Raw genomic sequence first — 21,431 nt, 5'->3', positions numbered from 1 at the left:
AGGAGGTGGGGACTGGATGAGCTTGAAGGTCCCTTCCAACTCAGAGCATTCTGTGATTCTGTGGTAAGTGCCTCCTTAATCAAAACAAAGTCCCTATTAGATTCCCTCATGGGTATGAGTTCCTCTAAAGAGCTGGGAGAGGGCAGATTGAGAGTGGAGATGAGGAAGAAATGTTGAGAGTGAGGGTGGGGAGAGACTGGCACAGGTTGCCCAGGGAGGCTGTGGCTGCCTCCTGCCTGGAGGTGTTGAAGGCCAGGCTGGATGAGGCCCTGAGCAAGCTGTGCTGGTGGGAGGTGTCCCTGCCCATGGCTGGGGGTTGGAACTGGATGATCTTGAAGGTCCCTTCCAACCCAATCTGTGATTCTATGAACTTGAAGTCTGGCTGAGCTCAACAGCAATAGGAGAGGCTGACTGGGGTGCCCAACAGCCTGCTGCCACAAAGCACATTGGTGGGGTGACAGAAGGAGTGAGGTTTAAGATGTCCCCACTGAGGGCAGGTGGCTTTCCAGCACCACCTGTCTAGGGCTGCCTTAAAAATCCCTCCCCAGGACTGTGGTGGCCACAAGCACTGGAGGCTGCAGAGGGCAGCACTGCCATGCACTTGGCCTCTGTTACCCAGGACAGTACATCACAGGCCACAAAAATGAAACATTAACTTTATTAACCTCCTGGCTGCATGGATCATAAGATTTCCCTGCTTCTAAGGTCTCCCTGACAATCAGGGGACTCTTAATGGTGCCAGACTTTGCACACCATGACTGGCCCTTGGCAAGGGAAGCTGAGACAAAACCCTTCTCAGTCTTGCCCATGTGCCCCCATCCTGAGGTTTTTCAGGAGCCAGATTGCCCTGGGAAGCTGCATGAAGGATTTGGGCAATGAGAGCAGGGTGGTTTGCAAAGGGTAACTGGAACTTGGGAGTGGCAATGCCACTCCTGTCCTCAACCAACTTTCAGAGACCACAATGAGGGCAGAAACACAGCTAGCTCCAAGGCAGGAAGACGTAGGAGAGAGGAAGGAAAGGCTCATCAGGGATGAAAAGGGGATTGCAGTTCTTTCCCTTAGGAGGACAAAGAGAGAGATGGAAAAAGCCACCAAGAACAGGAACAGCCAAAGGCCTGGCGACAATACCACTGCTTGCTGCTGCAGGGTACACAATCTGAAGCACACAGAAGCAGCAGCAAACAAGTGATGCTCTCAGCTAATTGCCTGGCACTGTGTCAGGGCAGAGTTCAGCCTGTTTACAAGGTCTTTACAGCTGAGAGGTCTTTAGAAACTACTTCATCAACCACCTCAGCAGAAAGAATGACTGGGTCTGGAGAAGCTAATCTTAAGCACAAACTATTCAGGAGAAATCAGGAGCCATGCCCTCTGCCACACTGCAGAACACCAAATTGCTGTGGAGCACAGGAAGAGCTCAGGCATCACTGCCTCAGGCACACACAAAAGTCCAGCTTAGATTTAAATCTCGTTCTATTTAAGAGCTGGCCAAGATGAATCACTTCAGCACATAAATTAGCAGAGCAGGCACCAAAAGAGGTGCCACACACTCCATGGGACACTGATCTCACCAGTCTGCAAGAAGCAATTTTCATACTGCTTTGGGGGGAACAGGAATTCCACTGACCAGAAGTGCTGGATGAAAACATGGATATTTTATTTTACAGCAAGTTATGACAGAATCAAAGAATGGTTTGAATTGGAAGGGACCTTAGATCATCTGCTTCCAAGCCCTGCATTGTCAGGGGCACCTCCCACCAGCCCAGGCTGATCAAGGCCTCATCCAACCTGGCCTTGAACACCTCCAAGGAAGGGGCATCCACAACCTCCCTGGGCAACCTGTGCCAGTGTCTCAGCACCCTCACGGGGAAGAACTTCTTCCTCACATCCAATCTGAATCTCCCCATTTCCAGTTTTTTTCCACTCCCCCCACTCCTATCCCTCCCTCACACCCTCCAAAGTCCCTCCCCAGCTTTCTTGGAGCCCCCTTCAGATGCTGCAAGGCCACCAGAAGGTCTCCTGGCAGCCTTCTCCTCTGCAGCCTGCACAACCCCAACTCTCTCAGGCTGTCCTCAGAGCAGAGCAGCTCCAGCCCTCTGCTCATCCTCAGGGCCCTTCTCTGGACACCTTCCAGCCCCTCCAGATCCTTCCTGTAACAGAGGCTCCAGAACTGGACACAGTGCTCCAGGTGGGGTCTCACCAGAGCAGACTAGAGGGGGAAATCACCTCCCTGGCTCTGCTGGCTATACCATTGAAAGAGGAAAAGACAAGATGAAGAGCCAAGCACAGTGTTTAATCTTCACATCTTCTTGTCAATAACAGAAGCAGGTTAAGCACAACAGATCTCCAAAGATGCACCCAAGCTAAATAAAGGCTGAAATTGTCCAAATCTTTTGAACTCTGAACTGTAGGAACTAACTGCTTTAAAAAATAGTAGCAACATTGACAAATTAACCCAAACCCATCAAGGAGTAGGGATGATGACCAATTAAAATGGGAGTTTGAAGTTCAGCTTCACATAGCACGTTACACTTGTGTCAGTTCCACATACAAAGACACACAAAGTGCCTTAGGAGAAACATAATCATAGAATCACAGAATGGTTTGGCTAGGAAGGAACTTCAAGATCACCCAGCTCCAACCCCCTGCCATGGGCAGGGACACCTCCCACCAGCACAGCTTGCTCAAGGCCTCATCCAGCCTGGCCCTCAACACCTCCAGGCAGGAGGCAGCCACAGCCTCCCTGGGCAACCTGTGCCAGTCTCTCCCCACCCTCACTTGAAACAATTCCTTCCTCATCTCCACTCTCAATCTCCCCTCTCTGAACTCAAAGCCATTGCTCCTCAGCCTGTCACTCCAAGCCCTTGTCCAAAGTCCCTCCCCAGCTCTCTTGTAGCCTCCTTCAGGTACTGCAAGGCTGCTCTGAGATCTCCCCAGAGCCTTCTCTTCTCCAGACCGAACAGCCCCAACTCTCATAGCCTAGTCAAATATCACCAAAATTTACAAGGAGTAATAATATGGAACCACAATAAATGGCTTCCTAATCCCTTGTGGTCAAATGCTGCTCTTTGATCCAGATGGATTGCTTCTAGATATACACAGAAAGAGGAACCATCTGGAGGAGAGACATCCTTGTCCAGGGGCCCACATCTCTGTCAGTGCAAGACTAAAAAAAGGGATTAAAAAAACCAAACTCTAAATAAACCCAAAACTTGAGAAGCTTCATCTTGATCAAACTGTGTCTTGGTGAGACATCAGAACAGGTTGCCCAGGGAGGTTGTGGTTGCTCCACTCCCTGGAGGTATTCAAGGCCAGGTTGGATGAGGCCTTGAGCAAGCTGTGCTGGTGGGAGGTGTCCCTGCCCATGGCAGAGGGGTTGAAACTGGATGATCTTGAAGGTCCCTTCCAAGCCAACCCATTCTGTAATACTCTTTGAAATCAGCTTATTAAAGCATCATCTTAGGCTCTCCTGTGTCTCCATGCTTGGGCTCTCCTCTCTGCCCATGCTGCTCATCTCTTGCCACTTTCCAGGAAGAACTACTGAGCACTGCTCCTGTGGCTGGTGCAGCATTTTACAGATTCACAATACAGCTGATTTTTAGGTAAAGCAGAAGGTAAAGCCATCACACAAGGGGTGATGGATTCAAACTGGATGAAGCTGGGTTTGGATTAGACATAAGGAAGCAATTCTTCCCCCTGAGGGTGGTGCGGCACTGGAATAGGTTGCCCAGAGGAGCTGTGGAGACTCCAAGCCTGGAAGAGTTGAATGCCAGGTTGGGTGGGGGCCTTGAGCAAGGTGGTCTACTAGGAGATGTCCTTGCCCATGGCAGGGGGTTGGACGTAGATGGTCTTTAAGGTCCCTTCCAACTCAATCACAGCATTCTGTTCTGCTATGATCCCATGAAGACACACCTCAGTGCCTTTATTTTAATCATGAGGCAGCACAGATGGACACACACAAAAAAGGAGATCATTCTTGACAGCTCAGTAATCACAGAAAATACTGATTGGCATGGAGTCCATTTCTTGCATTGCACCACAGTGGAGCATTTAGGTTCTTTACTGCTTCCAAGCGCCAGCCATGCTGTAATAACATTTCATAAACATAAACTGTAGGGGAATTATGCAGATATCATTCCAGGAAGGCAAAATTATAGTTGCCTGGAATGTGCCAAAACCTATCCCTAACTATTCCCATCCCCATCATTGCTCTACCAAGCACAGCAGGGCAGGAGGGAGCCACAGCCAGGAGAGCCTCCCTGTGCCTAATGTTTGTAGCTGAGCCCTACCTCCAGAGTGCCTGGCAATATGTGTCAAACAGAAAACAGGCATGGAATCATGGAATCACAGAAGTGTTTGGGCTGGAAAAGCTCTCTAAGATCATCAAATCTAAAGGTCAGTCCACCATGGCCATTAAACCATGTCCCCAAGCCCCCAAGTGCCCAAGCCATGGCCACACTTTTCTAGAACACCTCCAGGGATGGGGACTCCACCACCTCCCTGGGCAGCCTCTGCCAATCCCTCAACACTCTTGCACCAAAGAAATTGTTCCTCAGCTCCAACTTAAACCTCCCCTGGCACATTTCAGGCCATTTCCTCTCTCCTTCTATCACCTGAGACTGGGGAGAAGAGCCCAACCCCCACCTCACTGCAACCTCCTTTCAGGGAGCTGCAGAGAGCAATGAGATCTCCCCTCAGCCTCCTCTTCTCCACACTAAACACCCTCAGCTCCCTCAGCTGCTCCTCCCCAGCCCTCTTCTTCAGACCCTTCCCCAGCTTTGTTGCCCTTCTCTGGACCTGCTCCAGCCTCTCAATGTCCTTCTTGGAGTGAGGGGCCCAAAACTGAACCCAGTATTTTAGGCACAGCCTCACCAGTACAGGGGCACAACCACTTCCTTCCTACTGCTGCATCAAATGAACAGAGTGGGAAACATCTAGGGACACCTAAGAATGGCACTGGTTTCACATACCCATCACTGCCAAAGCTCTGACCCTTCTATCAGCATCATCCAACATGGAACAGATGGAAATTAAATGCACTTTTATCCATCACAGGCTCCTAACAAACTGCAGGCTGCTCCTCCTGCCTGGATTCCTCCAGCACTGTGGATGTGCTCCCCTGCAGTACTGCAGATGGAGAGGCAACACACATAGAATCAGAGAATTGTCAGGGTTGGAAGGGACCTCAAGGCTCAGCCAGTCCCAACCCCCTGCCATGGGCAGGGACACCTCACACCACAGCAGGTTGCTCACAGCCACATCCAGCCTGGCTGCAAAAACCTCCAGGGATGAGGCTTCCACCACCTCCCTGGGCAACCTCTGCCAGGCTCTCACCACCCTCCTGCGGAAGAATTTCTTCTTGTGCAACTTACAACAAGCTCTATACTATGACTATGCCTTTGCTTTTACCACAGCTTAACTTGACTTCCAGTGATCAGGAAATAACAACAGTATGACCCAAATTAATACACAGAATCACAGAATGGTAGGGGTTGGAAAGGACCTCTAGAGGTCATAAAGTCCAACCCCTCTACCAGAGCAGGATCACTTCAAGCACATCACACATGTCCAGGAGGGCCTTGAAAGTCTCCAGAGATGGAGACTCCACCACCTCTCTGGGCAGCCTGCTCCAATGCTCTGCCTCCCTCAAAGTAAAGAATTTTCTCCTCATGGTCAGATGGAACTTCCTATGTTCAAGGCTATGCCCATTACCTCTTGTCCTGTCACTGGGGACCACTGAGAAGAGTCTAGCCCCACTTCCTGATACCCACCTCTTAGATTTCATGTTCCCCTGCCACAAACACTCCCCTCTGCACACCTTTTTGGTATCCTACTGTTTAATTCCATTATCATCCTCCTCAGCTCCAACCATGAGTGTGTCTCACACTGATCTCTCTCCTTGGCTTGCCTGCTGCTAAGAGTTGTACTCTCCCAGCTCTGCAACAAACCACTCCCTTGGCTCATTTGTCAGTGTCAGAAAGATCTACCTGATGGTTTAGGCAGTTTATCTGAAGTGCTTGCTTAAGCCCCTGCTCTCTTCTTCTCTGTCCCTAGAACATGAGGCCCACAGAGGAGTGACAGTAAGCCAGAACACCAACTGAAAGGGATGAAGCTGCAGGCTCCCTGTCCTTCTGACGGAACCCAGCCCCTGCTGTAGCTAATCTTGTTTGGGGGGATGTTTATCCAGGTTCAGCAAGGTCTCCACTGAGCCAGCTCATGCTCTCCTCAGCCTGTATAAACCTCCTGTTATTACCCCTCTAGTGTTACTAAGAGCTTTAATGGTGTTACTGTCCTTGACAGGCACATTATTCCACCACAGCCTGGGAGGCCCCTGCTGTCCTCATGGGTGAGCAGGAGCCACTTGCCCCTGGTGAATCACATCCTTTTTGCAGCAGCAGCAGCAGCAGCAGCAGAGAGGGATGTGGTGTTTGAAGCACCCCTGTCCCTCTCCTCCAGCACCGGCACCACTGCAGCATGCCAGGCACAGGCACAGTTGCTGTTTCCCCATCAGCTCCCTCCCACTCCTATGGCTTGCTGAAGACAGCAGCCCAGCAGGCACACTGCCAGCTCCTTCCACCAAGGTCAAGGACAATACTGTGCTCTGTGCTCTCGTGTCCCAGCCCTGCCAGCTGGTAGCAGATGGCATCCTCCTGCCCAGAGCCCAGTGCCGCAGTTGGCAAGCCGCAAAGTTATCCCTACTTCGGGTGCTTCCCTTCTCCCTCCTCCACCCTGGCACGCTGGGGAGGCTGTCACATTTTCCATGACCACCCTGAAAGAAGTCCTTTGCAGAGCAGATCCTCCTGCCAGCCTTGGCTGCACCCAGCCAGTGCGTGGACAACAGGGCAGGCTGCCCCCAGACATGTGCCACCTGCCACACACACCACAGAGCAGAAACGCTGGCTGCTGGGGACAGCGCCACAGAGTCCTCCTCCTCCCACAGAAAAGACTGCTTGGTCTGCAGCAGAGCCAACATAATGCCATCAAGCACTGCTCCTTGACATTGTTCCTTCCTTAATCACCACCTAAATTGCAGACCAGCTTCATTAAGACCCAAGAGCCGCCCTCATGCTCGCAGTGTGAAGCTCTCTCTACATGAGCACACCTCAACCCCATGCTCCTCCTTGCTGTTTCTTCTAGAAGATCAAAGCTAAGCACACACTGAAATTAGGAGCACAGCAGGGATCTGCAATACAGCACAGAAGATCAAGATGTCACAGGCAGTGATGCCCATTAGCTTTAGAAAAGACTCAGAAATTCGTGAGCAGAGATTTCCATCTCCAGAGGTATGACTCCATGAGCAGAAATGAGACAATGCTGACCTGGGCAAAGACACATCCCAGGGAGTTCCCTTCCTGTCACAGGGTAAGCTGGCTTTGACCACACTGAGTAACAAATCAGCACCACATCCATGATATAAGTGTGAAACTGGCAGGTGTGAGGTGGAAATCCTTCTTTCAGCCTTAGAATGTCATAGAAGTACAGAATGGCTGAGGTTGGAAGGGACCTCAGAGATCATCCACCCCAACCTCCCAACCATGGGCAGGGACACCTCTCAACTAGACTCAGCTGTGCTGAAGCATCAAAGAGAGATCCTTGCCCTCACCATGGGCTTACAAAGTTTTGTCCCACTCTAATACAAGGCAGACAAAGAAGGCAGGCAGCACTTGCTTTTGAATAAGGACCAGTGCTCCTCCAGCAGCACAAGTGGGAAGGGAGGGAGATGAGGGTCTGCATAAGGACTGGATGAAGGGCAAAGGACTTTTGAGCCACCACAGCCAGAGTGGAGGATTAGGCTGGGAAGAAACACCTTAAGATCTGTAAACTTTATGAAAATAATCCAATTTCCACCCAGAAGAGCCAGGCACTAGGAAGTGCCATCCTGTGAGCATGTTTGGCTGAATCACCCTTTCATCCAAATGGAGCTTGCATTCCAGAGAATCATTCCAGGTGGAAAAGAGCCCTAAGATGATGGAGTCCAACCATTCTCTAACTCTACCAAGGCCGGGGCTAAACTCATGGCCCTCAGCACCACATCTCTGCCTCCTCTTTCAAACACCTTCTGGGATGGCATTCAACCACCTCCCTGAGCAGCCTGTGCCAGGTTTTGAGAGCCCTTTCAGGGAAGAAGCTTCTTCTAATGTCCAACTTAAACTTTCCCTGGGGCAACCTGAGGCAATTTTCCTCTCCTCCTATCACTGTCCCCAGTGAGAAGAGACATGATTTTTCCCAGCACTGTCACTCCACAGGACTTGATTGGAAATCTAAGTTTCAGGTTGTGTTTCATGACAGGCCAAGAACACTGCTGCCATGAATCAAGCTCAAAACTGAAGCCTTGAACAGGGCATCCAAACCAGAACTATGTCTATTACTTCACCAGACTTTTTGATGTTGCCTCTAGAGAGAGATAAATGAAGCTAAAAATATGAAGCTAGGAGCTGTCAGAGATGCCACTCAGACAGCTATTGCAGTTAGGAAGACAAAAGGCATTTTGTTTATTTTGAGTCTGGATTTACACACCAGAGAATGCCCAAAGTATCCACAAATGATTTGGTACAGGCCAATAAAATGGTGTGTCCCGGGGGAGAGCTGATGGGGGCAGCACAGACATTGCTGAACACCTACTGGAGCTTCACAACTCATTCAAACCATGCAGCTGAGGTGTGATTTAGCTTCAGCCCCACAGAGTCTGCATTATCAATGCTGAAGAAATGCCTGCAGTTAAAGAACTGATGTTTAAATCTGCTACTGCAGGGTTTTCCATGGGGGTGTTTAGCCTGGGGAGGAAGAGACTCAGGGGGAACCTTCTCACACTCTGTAACTACCTGAAGGGAAGCTGTAGTCAGGTGGGGGTCAGGCTCTTCTCCCAGGCACCTTGTGACAAGACCAGAGGGCATGGCCTGAAGCTGTGCCAGGGGAGGATTAGTTAGGTTGGATGTTAGGAAGCACTTCCTCATGGAAAGGGGAATCAGACACTGAAATGGACTGCCCAAGGAGGTGGTGGAGTCACATTTGCTACTGCAGGGTTTTCAATGCTAGGTATGTGCTGGAGTTCTAACAGAAAAGGGATTACATTTTCTCAACAGGAAAACATGCCTCACCCCCACTTACAGGATAAAGAGGACAGTTGCTGGTAGTTCTTTAGTTCTTGTCAAGACTGAGTCACACCAATTCTTGATAGAATCATAGAATTGTTTTGGTTGGAAAAGACCTCGAAGTTCACCAACTCCAACATTCAACCCAACACCACCATGGCCATCAAGCCATGGCCCCAAGTGCCATGGCTACAGGTTTCTTGAACAGCTCCAGAGACAGTGACTCCACCACCTCCCTGGGCAGCCCATCTTTAAACAGATGTGGCACTGTGTCAGGATCTTCCATCTGAGGGAGAGGAGACAAAACTACTCATATATCACTTGGGAAGTGTGTGTGAGTCTTCACCTTGCCCCCCCCCCACCTCCAGACCCTCAGCATAAAGCTTATCAAACCTTCTTGCTATCACTAGTCCAGATTTACCTTTCCTTAGCATTAATCATTTGCAAGGCTTGTACCTCTCCCAAGGATGCAGACATCATCCCCTTTGTTGTGTGACCATGAGGGCACAGACAGGCAATGCCTGGTCCAATGGCATGGAAGGACTCACTGCTGGAACTGGAACAGCAGCAACTTTGAATCACAGAAACATTCAGGTTGGAAAAGATCCTCAGGATCACCAAGCCAATCATTAACCCTGCTCTACAAGGGTCATCCTTAAACCATATCCTCAAGCACCACATCTAAGCAACCTTTAAACACATCCAGGGTTGGGGACTCCACCACCTCCCTGGGCAGCATATTCCAATGCCTGACCACTCTTGCTGGGAAAAAATGTTTCCTAATGTCCAGTCTAAACCTACCCAATTGGAGTTTGAGGCCATTCCCTCTTGATCTATCACTAATCACCTGTGAGAAGAGTCCAGCACCAACCTCTCCACAATGTCCTTTCAGATAGTTGTAGACAGCCATGAACTTGGTGTCTTCCCCTGGTGTTTTTCAGTAGCCATGACAACAAAGGCACAAAAGCAATGTGTGTAAAGGGTATCTCAGATGCATTTACCTGGAGGGAACTGAGCTTGAAATCAGCAGGGTTTTATGGTGCCAGCACAACAGCCTTGGTGCCATGACACAGCATCTCTTTTCACAGGGATGTAGGACTGGGAATGGTTTGAGTTTTGCTTTTGTGGAACCTAAGGAGCAGGCAAACCTTTTATGTGCACATCCAATATCTGCACTTCATGAGAGCTGCTGCTTGAGGTGCAAAAGAGCTCATTCCATCTGAGCCCTCACCATTAACCTTGTGAGAAACGAGCAGTGAAACCTCAGCCACCTTCATTTCTCTGCCTCACTGACTCCAGGCATTTCCAAGGGTCGCTTAGAAAAGGGTAAAAAAAAGGCAGTTTGAAGTTGTTACAGCTGCCTTTGAAGGACAAGAAGGGGACAGAGCAAGCCAACATGTCCACACACACAGAGGTGACTCCCTATCAACACATTCCTGAACAATCTCTCTCCTAATCAGGATGCAAAGTGTCCAGGAGGTCTTCAGCAGGGAATGAGCAGCACCTGAAGTGCCTTGGTGCGATATGGCAGTAGCTGGAGGTCTGCCTGTGCAGCAAGGCCGGGGCCCATCTGATTCAACAGCCTGCTTGCTCCCTCAGAAGATATCAGAGGCACAATTAGTTCATCCAGCAGTATCAGCAATGCCCTTGAGGTCCTGTGCTCCTGACAAGCTAATGAAGAGGCACTGCTGGCTGTCAGTGTGTGCAAGGGGAGGCATTCATCTTCCTGGCAGCACCAATTAAATCCACCGAGGTCACACCAGGAGGAGACAGGAATTCAGTGCAGGGAAGCAGGCAAAGCAGCTGGCTGGTTTAACACTCTGGGTTGGGAGGTTACATCATGGAGAAAAGGCAATCAGTTTTGTGCCAGCCATGCTGGTGGTGGAGGGAACACAGAGTACCTTCATGACACCAGAGATAATCATGGGTATGCACGTGGGCACTGTGGGAAGGCATTTTGGGCAGCAGGGCAGGAAATCCCTTAACACACAAACAATTTTCTCCTAAAGTCAAGAGAAAGAAACTTGCTCAGTGCATTGTGCTCCTATCTCTCTGCTAAGCCCTCAAGGTAAGCAGCTTGTCATGCATGTGAGGGCATTTTCACCTTCAATGTGGCATCCTGGCCTGGATCAAAACCAGTGTGGCCAGCAGGAGCAGGGAAGTGATCATGCCCCTGTGCCCAGCCCTGGTGAGGCTACACCTCCAACACTGGGTTCAGTTCTAGGCACCACAGTGTAAGAAAGACATTGAGGTCCTGGAGCATGTCCAGAGAAGGGCAATGAGGCTGGTGAGGGGTTTGGAGGGCATCATATGAGGAATGGCTGAGGGAGCTGGGGTTGGTTAGCCTGGAGAGAAGGATGAGGGGAGCCCCACTGGTCTCTACAACTCCCTGAAAAGAGGGGGCAGTGAGGTGGGGATTGGGCTCTTCTTCCTGGTATTGAGTGACAGAATGGGAGGAAGTGGCCTGAAATTGTGCCAGGGGAGGGTTAGGTTGGAGATGAGGAAAAACCTCTTTGCTGCAAGCATCGTCAGGGATTGGACCAGGCTGCCCAGGGAGGTGGTGGAGTCCCAGTAGAATCATAGAACCTTTAAGGTCCCAATCCCCTGCCATGGGCAGGGACACCTCACACCACAGCAGGTTGCTCACAGCCACATCCAGCCTGGCTGCAAAAACCTCCAGGGATGAGGCTTCCACCACCTCCCTGGGCAACCTCTGCCAGGCTCTCACCACCCTCATGAGGAAGAATTTCTTCCTAACATCCAATCTGAATCTACTGGAGGTGCTCAAGAAAGGTGTGGCCATGGCACCTGGAGACATGGTTTAGTGGCCATGGTGATGTTGGGTTGATGGTTGGACTCAATGACCTTGGGATATTTGTGTCTCTAGCGGAGCTCATGCCTCAGAAGAGGACACAAACAGATCAGCTGCTAGCAAATGTGGTCCTGCAAAGCAAGCTTGGCTTCAGTGCTGCTTCCTCATTAAATCTGCTTCTAACACAGGACAGGGACAGAGCAATGCATGGTTCAGTAACATTCCCATGGTGAAACACCAGTGGGGTGATGACCTGGTTTCTTATCCATGAGGTCAAGCTGTAATATGATTTATCACTCCCACAGAGCAGGACATCAAACCCTGCATGAAGATCTCAAATAACAGCAACTGAGGAGGCAGCAGTTTTGCTTCCAGGATCAAAGTTCAGTCAGTGATGAAGCACACTCCTCTGCCCATCCAATAACCATCACCTCTTCTAGGCAATTACACATCATCATCCCAGATGACTTTGAGCTGGTGCTGCTTCCACAAAGGCATAGATAGAAGAGGGGGGATAGCTTCAAACTTAGAGAAGCTCAATTTGAGTTAGACATTAGGAAAAAAATTCTTCCCTATGGGGGTGGTCAGGCATTGGAACAGGTTGCCCAGAGAAGTTGTGGAGGCTCCAAGCCTGGAAGTGTTGAAAGCCAGGCTGGATGGGGCCTTGAGCAAACTGGTCCAGTGGGAGGTGTCCCTGCCCATGGCAAGCGGGTTGGAACTAGATGGTCTTTAGGGTGTCTTCCAACACAAACCATTCTGTGAGTCTATGTTCTGCATACCGAGATCAATCCCTTAGGTCTCCTCTAGTAAGGAACAAATACACAGAAGGAGATTTTCACTTCTAAAGAAAACCAGTAAAAATCAGGAAAAAAACCCTAAACCTAATCATACAACTTTGCTCTATGTGCAGATTTCCCCCATGAGGGTGGTGAGACACTGGCACAGGTTGCCCAGGGAGGTGGTGGAAGCCTCATCCCTGGAAGTGCTGAAGGCCAGGCTGGATGTGGCTGTGAGCAACCTGCTCTGGTGTGAGGTCTCCCTGCCCATGGTGGTGGGGTTGGAACTGGATGAGCCTTGGGATCCCTTCCAACCCTGACAATTGTGTGATTCTATGAGTATGAAAGACTCTGAGTGCAGGAGAAGCTGTCAATGACCACAGCAGCTCACGGTCACACTGACTCCAGTACAGAAAACTCCTACACAGAAGCAGGAGAGAGTTTTGCTCCTGGAAATTAACTTCATCAGTACAGCAAAACGATGGAGGAGGAAAATGAACAATTTAAAGTATTAAACCATGTCATGACTTAAGGAATGAACAGAATGTTTTCAAGATGCAAATTAAAGGCATCTTTATTTTAATTACAGCACCAAAACTGCAAGTTGCTTGCCTCCACACAACACGTTTCTTTCACTCATCTCCAGAGATGGCTGTGCACAGAGAAGTACAAACCTCCTCCCACGGACATTCCCCAAATAATTTGCATGCATTATCAATAAACAAACACACACACGAGTTCCCAGCCTGCCCACAGACTCACTGACAAAAAGAGGACTTGTCACTACTGCCTCTGGCATTAGAACTCCTAATTTCATGCAGCTGTTTCAGCTGGAAAAGCCCTCTAAGATCATTCAGTCCAACCTTCAGCCCAACACCACCATGGCCACCAAACCATGGCCCCAAGTGCCATGGCCACACCTTTCTTGAACACTTCCAGGGATGGGGACTCCACCACCTCCAATCCCTCACCGCTCTTACACCAAAGAAATTTTTCCTCCTCTCCAACATAAACATCCCCTGGCACAATTTCATTTCCTCTTGTCCTGTTCCTTGACACTAGGGAGCAGAGCCCAAGCCCCACCTGGCTGCAGCCTCCTCTCAGGAGCTGCAGAGAGCAATGAGGTCTCCCTGAGCTCAGCCTCCTCTTCTCCACACCAAACACCCCCAGCTCCCTCAGCTGCTCCTCCCCAGCCCTCTTCTCCACACCCTTCCCCACCTTCCTTGCCCTTCTCTGGTAAGGCTTCAGCTCCTCAATGGCCTTGGAGTGAACTCAATACTCAAGGTGTGGCCTCCCCAGTGCTGAATACAGAGGGACAATCTCTGCCCTGCTCCTGCTGGCCACACCACTGCTGATCCAGAGCAGGATGCTGGTGGCCTTCTTGGCCACCTGAGCACACTGCTGGCTCATGTCCAGCTGGCTGTCAGCCAGCATTCCCAAGTCTTTTTCTGCCAGGCAGTTTCCAGCTCCTCTGCCCCAGGCCTGTAGCATTGCATGGGTTTGTTGTGACCCAAGTGCAGGCCCTGGTACTTGGCCTGGTTAAATCTCTATTTACAACTCTTTGGGCCTGGCCATCCAGCCACTTTTTAACCCAGCAAATCATCCACTCATCCAAGCCATGAGCAGGTAGTTTCTCCAGGAGGATGCAGTGGGAAATGGTGTCAAAATCTTTAGAAAATACCAGACAAACAACATCCACAGCCTTCCCCTAGGTAGGTCACCCTGTTGTAGATCAGGTTTGTCCAGCAGGTCCAGCCACTCATGAACCCTTCCTGACTGGGCCTGAACATCTGACTGCCCTGCTCCATGATTTTCCTCAGCACCAGGGTCAGACTGAGAGCTCTGTTCTGTGGGTCCTCCTTCCAGCCCTTCCTGCAGATGGACATCACATTTCATAGAACCATAGAATCAAGTAGGTTGAAGAGACCTCCAAGCTCATCCAGTCCAACCTAGCACCCAGCCCTATCCAATCAACCAGACCATGGCACCAAGTGCCTCATCCTGGCTTTTCTTGAACATCCCCAGGGACAGTGACTCCACCACCTCCCTGGGCAGCACATTCCAATGGGCAATCTCTCTCTGTGAAGAACTTCCTCCTAATACCCAGCCTAGACCTCCCCTGGCACAACTTGAGACTGTGTCCCCTCCTTCTGCTGCTGGTTGCCTGGGAGAATCTGCCAATCTCCAGACAGCTGGGACCTCCCCACTTAGCCAGACCTGCTGGGAGATGATGGAAAGTGGCTTGGTGAGCACTTCCACCAGCCCCCTCTGTATCCTTGGGTCCTGCCACCTGGCTCCTGAGACTTGTGTGTGTCCAAGTGGTGCAGCAGGTCACTGACCATCTCCTCTTGGATCATGGGGGCTTCATTCTGCTCCCCATCCCTATCTTCCAGCTCAGGGGGCTGATTATCCAGTCAAGAACTGGTCCTGCCACTAAAGACTGAGGCAAAGAAAGCATTGGGTTCCTCAGCCTTTTTCTCATCCTTGACCACTGTTCCCCCTACCTCCAACAAAGGACAGAGATTCTCCTCAGTCCTCCCTTGTGTTGCTGATATATTTGTAGAACCATTTCCTGTTTTCTGCAACAGCTGAAGCCAAATTAATTTCCAGGTGGGCTTTGGCCCTTCTAATTTTATCCCTGCACAGCCTCATGACAACCTTGTAGTCCTCTGGAGTGTCCTGCCCCTCATTCCAATGACCCTCCTTTTCTCCACACACAGCACCCAAACCTCTCCATTTTCCATGCTGATTCAGCTTTGTGCACATGGGACTAGCCTGTTCCTGTGCCTTGAGGACTCCCCTCTGCCAGCTGCAGACAACCTGCACAGCCTCAGGCCAACCCTGTAGTCCTCTTGAGTGTCCCTGTCCCTCCTTCCAATGACCACAGACTCCAAACATCTCCATTTAGCCAAACCTCTCCATTCAGCCAGGCCCCTTCCCATCAACTTGGCTTTGAGCACATGGGGCCAGCCTGTTCCTGTGCCTTTAGGACTCCCCTCTGAGCATTGTCCAACCTCCCTGGACTCCTTGGACCCTCAGCATTGCCTCCCAAGGAGCTCTATCCACCAGTGTCTGAAACAGGCCAGAGTCAAAGGCAGTAAATCACATCAGCAATACACTGAGCACCACAGCTGACAGGGTCCTGTCCTTTAGACAAATCTAGCCCCAGGAACAAAACCAAAACAACCCCAATCTGAAAACTGCACCCAAAAAAGCAGCTCAGGCTCTCAAAGCAGCAATGCTTGCTGTTGTTGTGAGCTCTTCACCCACCCTCAATGAGCAGGGAGCAGTCTTAAGTGATGACACTGATGCCACCAAGCCCAAGTGATTCCATTTTCACCACAGGACCCACAACTTCATAGCATCAAATGCAATCTGAAACAGCTACCAAGTAGACTTGTGCTGTCACCATGCTACCCCATGCAGCCCCATGCTTTCCACTGACAAATAAAACACACGCAGTTTTCCCACACAGCCTGGAGATGAATGCAAAAAAGTTATGAGTGAATGTATGAACAAATTAACCTCCTTATTTCTCCCTTTTTCTCATTAAATTGAATCATTAATCACCTTCAGCTTCTGTTTCAGCAGAACAGATGTGGCCAATTTGTCACCAAGTACAAAACTACAAAGGCTTTTTACATGCAGTAGAAAAATCCTACCTGGAACAACTTCAAAAAGGAACTTCCCTGGACTTTCTTCATTGCAGGGATGCTCAAGCACTCTGTTGCCAGGCAGAAAGATGGCACCCTAAAGAAAAACACAACAAAAATATAACCAAAACCAATCATGCCATTAAAACTGATCAGTCAATGCTGCTTCTTTTAGGGCTTTTCTCTTTTTTTTTTTTTTTTTTTTTTTGGAAGAAATTCTTTACAGCAGGACAGGGAAAGGATTCTGCCCCTCTGCTCTGCTGAGACTCCACCTGCAGCACTGCCTCCAGTTCTGGTGCCCACAGCACAGAGGACATTGAACTGTTGGACACAGTTCAGAGGAGGCCACAAAGATCATCAGAGGGCTGCAGAACCTCCCTTATGGGGACAGGCTGAGAGAGCTGGGGCTGTCCAACCCAGAGAAGGTTCCATGTAAACCTTAGAGCAGCTTTCCAGTACCTGAAGGGGCTCCAGGAGAGCTGGGGAGGGACTTTTTACAAGGGCTTCTTGGCCACCTGGGTATGCCCTGGCTCATGTCCAGCTGGCTGTCAACCAGCACCCCCAGGTCCTTTTGTGCCAGGCAGTTTCCAGCCACTCTGCCCCAAGCCTTGGAGAATGGGATGGGGTTGTTGTGACTCAAGTCACAACCTCATACCACTGGCCTCAGCCTGTGGATGCAGTCTGTCAAGGTCCCTCTGTAGAGCCTTCCTGCTGTCAAAAGGTAGAATTTGATGTCTTGACATTATCTCTACATTGAGTGTCTAGAGCTGGAAGGGCCCCTTCAGGATCAGAGTCCTACATGGAGCACCATTTTCCAGGGCAGATTCACCAAACACTGCTTCAAGACACCTCCTAGACCCTCATCCAAACAACAATGAAGATACCCCTGTAGGATATCTTTACTGGAAAAAGGTCAGTTCCAATATCCAGAATTTGTGTCTGTGGCCTGTAACCTTCATAAGGAGCAGAGCTATTTACAGTAACTGGGCAGGCAAGACAAGTAGAATGCTCCAGTCCTCACCAAAGGAGACCTTACAAACCAACAGGAAAAAAGGAAGGCAGAAATACTTCACCGAATCACTGTTGGTACCAGCTGGGTGGAGCTGGGGTTCCATTCCTGCTTGTCAGCATGTAGCTGCCTGCCAGTGGGCAGCCAAACACAGAGTGCAGAGATGTTTGATCAGATCCTAAAGAATCAAACACTTCAGACTGAAAGCAGCTGAGGTGGCACAAGCAGCAAGCAGCAACAGCTGGGGACAGCTTTCCCCTCTCACTTCACACACTGATGTCTCACAAGCACTGGGTGCCTTGTTCCAACAGCTCCATGAGAAGATCTTTTCCTTCTTTCCTACTAAAAGCAGCAACTGGTAACAGCTGTCATGCTCCAAAGCCTTCTGTGAAGCACCTGATCAGGCAAGAGCAGTACCTTAAACAAAAATGACTGCATGTATGGGAAAAGGCAGGCACAAAGTGACTCAACTCATGTAAGAGCTGGAGGAAAAGCAGCAAACACAAACAATGCATTTTTCTGACAATTATCAGAGAATCATGGAATCATTTGGGTTGGAAGGGACCTTGAAGAACATCCAGTTCCAACCTCCCTGCCATGAGCAGGGATACCTCCCAACCAGCCCAGGTTGCTCAAGGCCTCATCCAAGAGAGGGATCTGGGACTGTTCTCCGCAGGATCCCCTGCTCCCATCCCCAAACCAGATAGCAGTCAGGCTCACTCCTTTCTTCCCACCTCATTCTAATCCCTAATATCCAGGATTGTTAGGGGTTGGAAGGGACCTCTGGAGATCATTTCAACTCTACTATGACCTAGAAAGGTTTGAGCAGAAAATCATAGAATTGTCAGGGTTGGAAGGGACCTCAAGGATCAGCCACTTCCAACCCCCCTGCCATGGACAGGGACACCTCACAGTAGATCAGGTCGCTCCAGCCTGGCCTTAAAAACCTCCAGGGAGGGAGCAGCCACAACCTCCCTGGGCAACCTGTTTCAGGGTCTCACCACCTTCACTCTCAAGAATTTCTTCCTCATCTCCACTCTCAATCTGCCCTCTTCCAGCTCAAAGCCTTTGCCCTTCATCCTACCACTACAAGTTCTTGTCAGAAGTCCCTCCCCAGCTTTCTTGCAGGCCCCTTCAGGTTCTATAATTATAAGACACCAGGAAGAAGAATCTCTAAAAACCATTTTCTACCTGTGTATTTTATATCAAATGCATCAGACCATTAAGGTCCTGGTCCTTAAGGGTGGTGAGAGCCTGGCAGAGGTTGCCCAGGGAGGTGGTGGAAGCCTCATCCCTGGAGGTTTTTGCAGCCAGGCTGGATGTGGCTGTGAGCAACCTGCTGTGGTGTGAGGTGTCCCTGCCCATGGCAGGGGGTTGGGACTGGCTGAGCCTTGAGCTCCCTTCCAAGCCTCACAATTCTATGATTCTTGCCCAGCAAGTTTACCTTTCAGGTTAACCTGGTTTTGCCTAAAGAAAGCTGCCCCCAGGATGAGCAGCTCAGAGTCTTCATACTGAAGTAAGCTTCTCTGGCTGAGGAGCTTGTGTCAGTGAAGGCAAACAACATATTGAAGCTAATTATAAATCTTGCTGTTCAATTAAGCAAAAATACAAAATGAAGAAGACTTAGCCCACAGCACTGTAAACTAAAAATCAATTTATGAGGCAGTAAATGAGAACTGCACTCAGTTTGCTGGCAGCTCATTAGCAAAAGACAAGCTGCAGCCTCATTAGAATGTGATGCTTCCTAATTCTTTGATGCAAAACCCTTTCAGTGTTTACTTTTCAGTGGGTTAATGATAGATTTTTGGAGAAGAGAAGAACAAAGCAATTATCATATTGATAACCCCAGTGCCTTCCTTTCCTAGATGAAACCTATTTTGCCAACTGAAATGTGAAGCCCAAAGCTACACCTGACAGTTAGCATGCAGGGAACCCAGACAGCAACAGACAAGAACACCTGCTGTGGTCTGACAAGAAAACCTGCTCCATGACAAGAAAACCTGCTCCATGCTGAGGTTTTTTTGCTGTCTGTATTCAGAACTGATATTTGAACCAACAGTGCATGAGATCAATAGGCCAAGGTCAGCTGTGTGAGGGTTAACAAGGCCAAGTGCCAGGTCCTGTACTTGGGTCACAACAACCCCATCTATTCCTGCAGGCTTGGGGCAGAGTGGTTGAAAAGCCACCCAGCAGAAAAGGACCTGGGGGTGCTGATTGACAGCCAGCTGGACAAGAGCCAGCAGTGTGCCCAAATGGCAAAAAAAGTCACCAGCACCCTGACTTGGATCAGCAAAAGTGTGCCCAGCAGGGCCAGGGAGGTGATTGTCCCCCTGGACTCAGCACTGCGGAGGCCACACCTTGAGCCTGGGGTTCAGTTTTGGGCCCCTCACTGCAAGAAGGACATTGAGAGGCTGGAGCAAGTCCAGAGAAGGGCAACAAAGGTGGGGAAGGGTCTGCAGAACAGGGCTGGGGAGAAGCAGCTGAGGGAGCTGGGGGTGTGCAGAGGGAGACCTCATTGCTCTCTGCTGCTTCCTGAGGGGAGGCTGCAGTGAGGTGGGGGTTGGACTCTGCTCCCTAGCATCAGGAGACAGGACAAGAGGAAATGAAATTGTGCCAGGGAAAGGTTAGGTTGGAGATGAGGAAAAATTTCTTTGCTGCAAGAGTGTTGAGGGATTGGCAGAGGCTGCCCAGGGAGGTGATGGAGTCCCCATCCCTGGAGGTGTTCACAAAACCTGTGGCCATGGCACTTGGGGCCATGGTTTGATGGCCATGGTGGTGTTGGGCTGATGGTTGGACTGGATGACCTTAGAGGGCTTTTCCAACCAAAACCACTCTCTGACTCTATGCAGTATCTCTCTACACACATTCCTGAGGGGTGTTAAAAGAAGAACACCCACTGGTTAGTGCAGCAACCACCTGGGTGCCCAGGCCGAGTGGGGAAAGCCTACAGCAGCGACTGCAGCTCTTTCACTTCCCATTTTGTCTGCTTCTATGCCCAGCTGTCTGCCCTCCCCACACAGCAGCACTTCCCCTTGCTGCTTTGTTGCTATCCCCACAGTGGTGCCACAGCTCTCTGGAATGTCCCTTTGCTCAGTTTCTCAGCAGCTGGCAGTGCTTCACAGGAGCACAGTGACACCCAGGGAACATCTCTGTCCTGTAACAAAGCCTCTCTGGCCCCTCATGCCCCCAAGCTGCTTCATGCAAGTAGCACCTAGTCCTCAAATCATTGTTGGTGCTTTTCCTCAGTTGTCTTTCTGGGTCCTCAAGGTGCAGCATCTGGTCCATCTCTTCAGCTTTGATAATGCAAAGAGTACAGACTATGAGACAGATGAAGAAGTTCATCAGTTAAAGCTCTGTTCTCCCCCTTGAGCATCTTGTTCCAGAGGAAAAACAAGAGATCACTGCTATAGTCTCAGACATCTAACAATGCAGTAATTTGGGCACAAAAGATGAAGGTGGTTTCCAGAGGAAACGTGTTCTGACTTCAGTATCAGTGCATGCAAATGTTCCATCATTAGAGAAACTTCGCATTGCTTCACACTCTGCAAATCATTCAAAGCTGTTGTAAAAAAAAAAAAAAATCTCAGCCCAAGACTACAGATTGGAGCAGTTTCGTGTTCCCCTGTCAGAAAAAGAAATGAAAAACCATGGTGCCAGCAGGGAACAAGAGACAGATTACTAAAATATAGAAAACATGGGAGAGGGAGGAAAAAGGGGCCCTGACCCACAGAATCTCAGCATGGTGGGGGTCAGAAAGGACCTCTGGGATCCATCCAGACCAACCCCCTGCTAAAGCAGAGTCACTCAGAGCAGCTTGTCCAGGACTGCTATATACAGGTGGGTTTGGAATCTCTCCAGAGAAGGAGACTCCACAACCTCCCTGGGCAGCCTTCTCCAGGCCTCCAGCACCCTCACACCAAACAAGTTTCTCCTCATGTTGAGGTGGAACTTCCTGGGTTCCAGTTTGTGCCCAGCCCCATCCTCTTGCCACTCCCCCTTTAGCTCTTGCTTTAGCTCTTGCTGAGCATTAAAAGGATCCCCTCTCACTCTGCTCTTCTCCAGCCCAAACAGCCCCAGGTCTCTCAGTCTCTC

General features: G+C 50.0%; 1 protein-coding gene across 1 annotated transcript in view; it reads right to left on the bottom strand.

The window, feature by feature from the left end:
• Nucleotides 1-21,431, bottom strand: part of ARHGAP24 (Rho GTPase activating protein 24) — a 210,888-nt gene that overhangs the window by 159,042 nt on the left and 30,415 nt on the right. Inside the window, exon 2 of the mRNA XM_054392282.1 lies at nucleotides 16,340-16,427. Coding sequence (XP_054248257.1) covers nucleotides 16,340-16,427 — 88 coding nt within the window. The remainder of the gene's footprint in view (nucleotides 1-16,339; nucleotides 16,428-21,431) is intronic.

Source organism: Indicator indicator, chromosome 25, assembly GCF_027791375.1.
Source record: "Indicator indicator isolate 239-I01 chromosome 25, UM_Iind_1.1, whole genome shotgun sequence".
Taxonomy (NCBI): Eukaryota; Metazoa; Chordata; class Aves; order Piciformes; family Indicatoridae; genus Indicator; species Indicator indicator.
The sequence above is the reverse complement of the archived record's forward strand: the minus strand, read 5'-3'. Positions and strand labels throughout refer to the sequence as shown.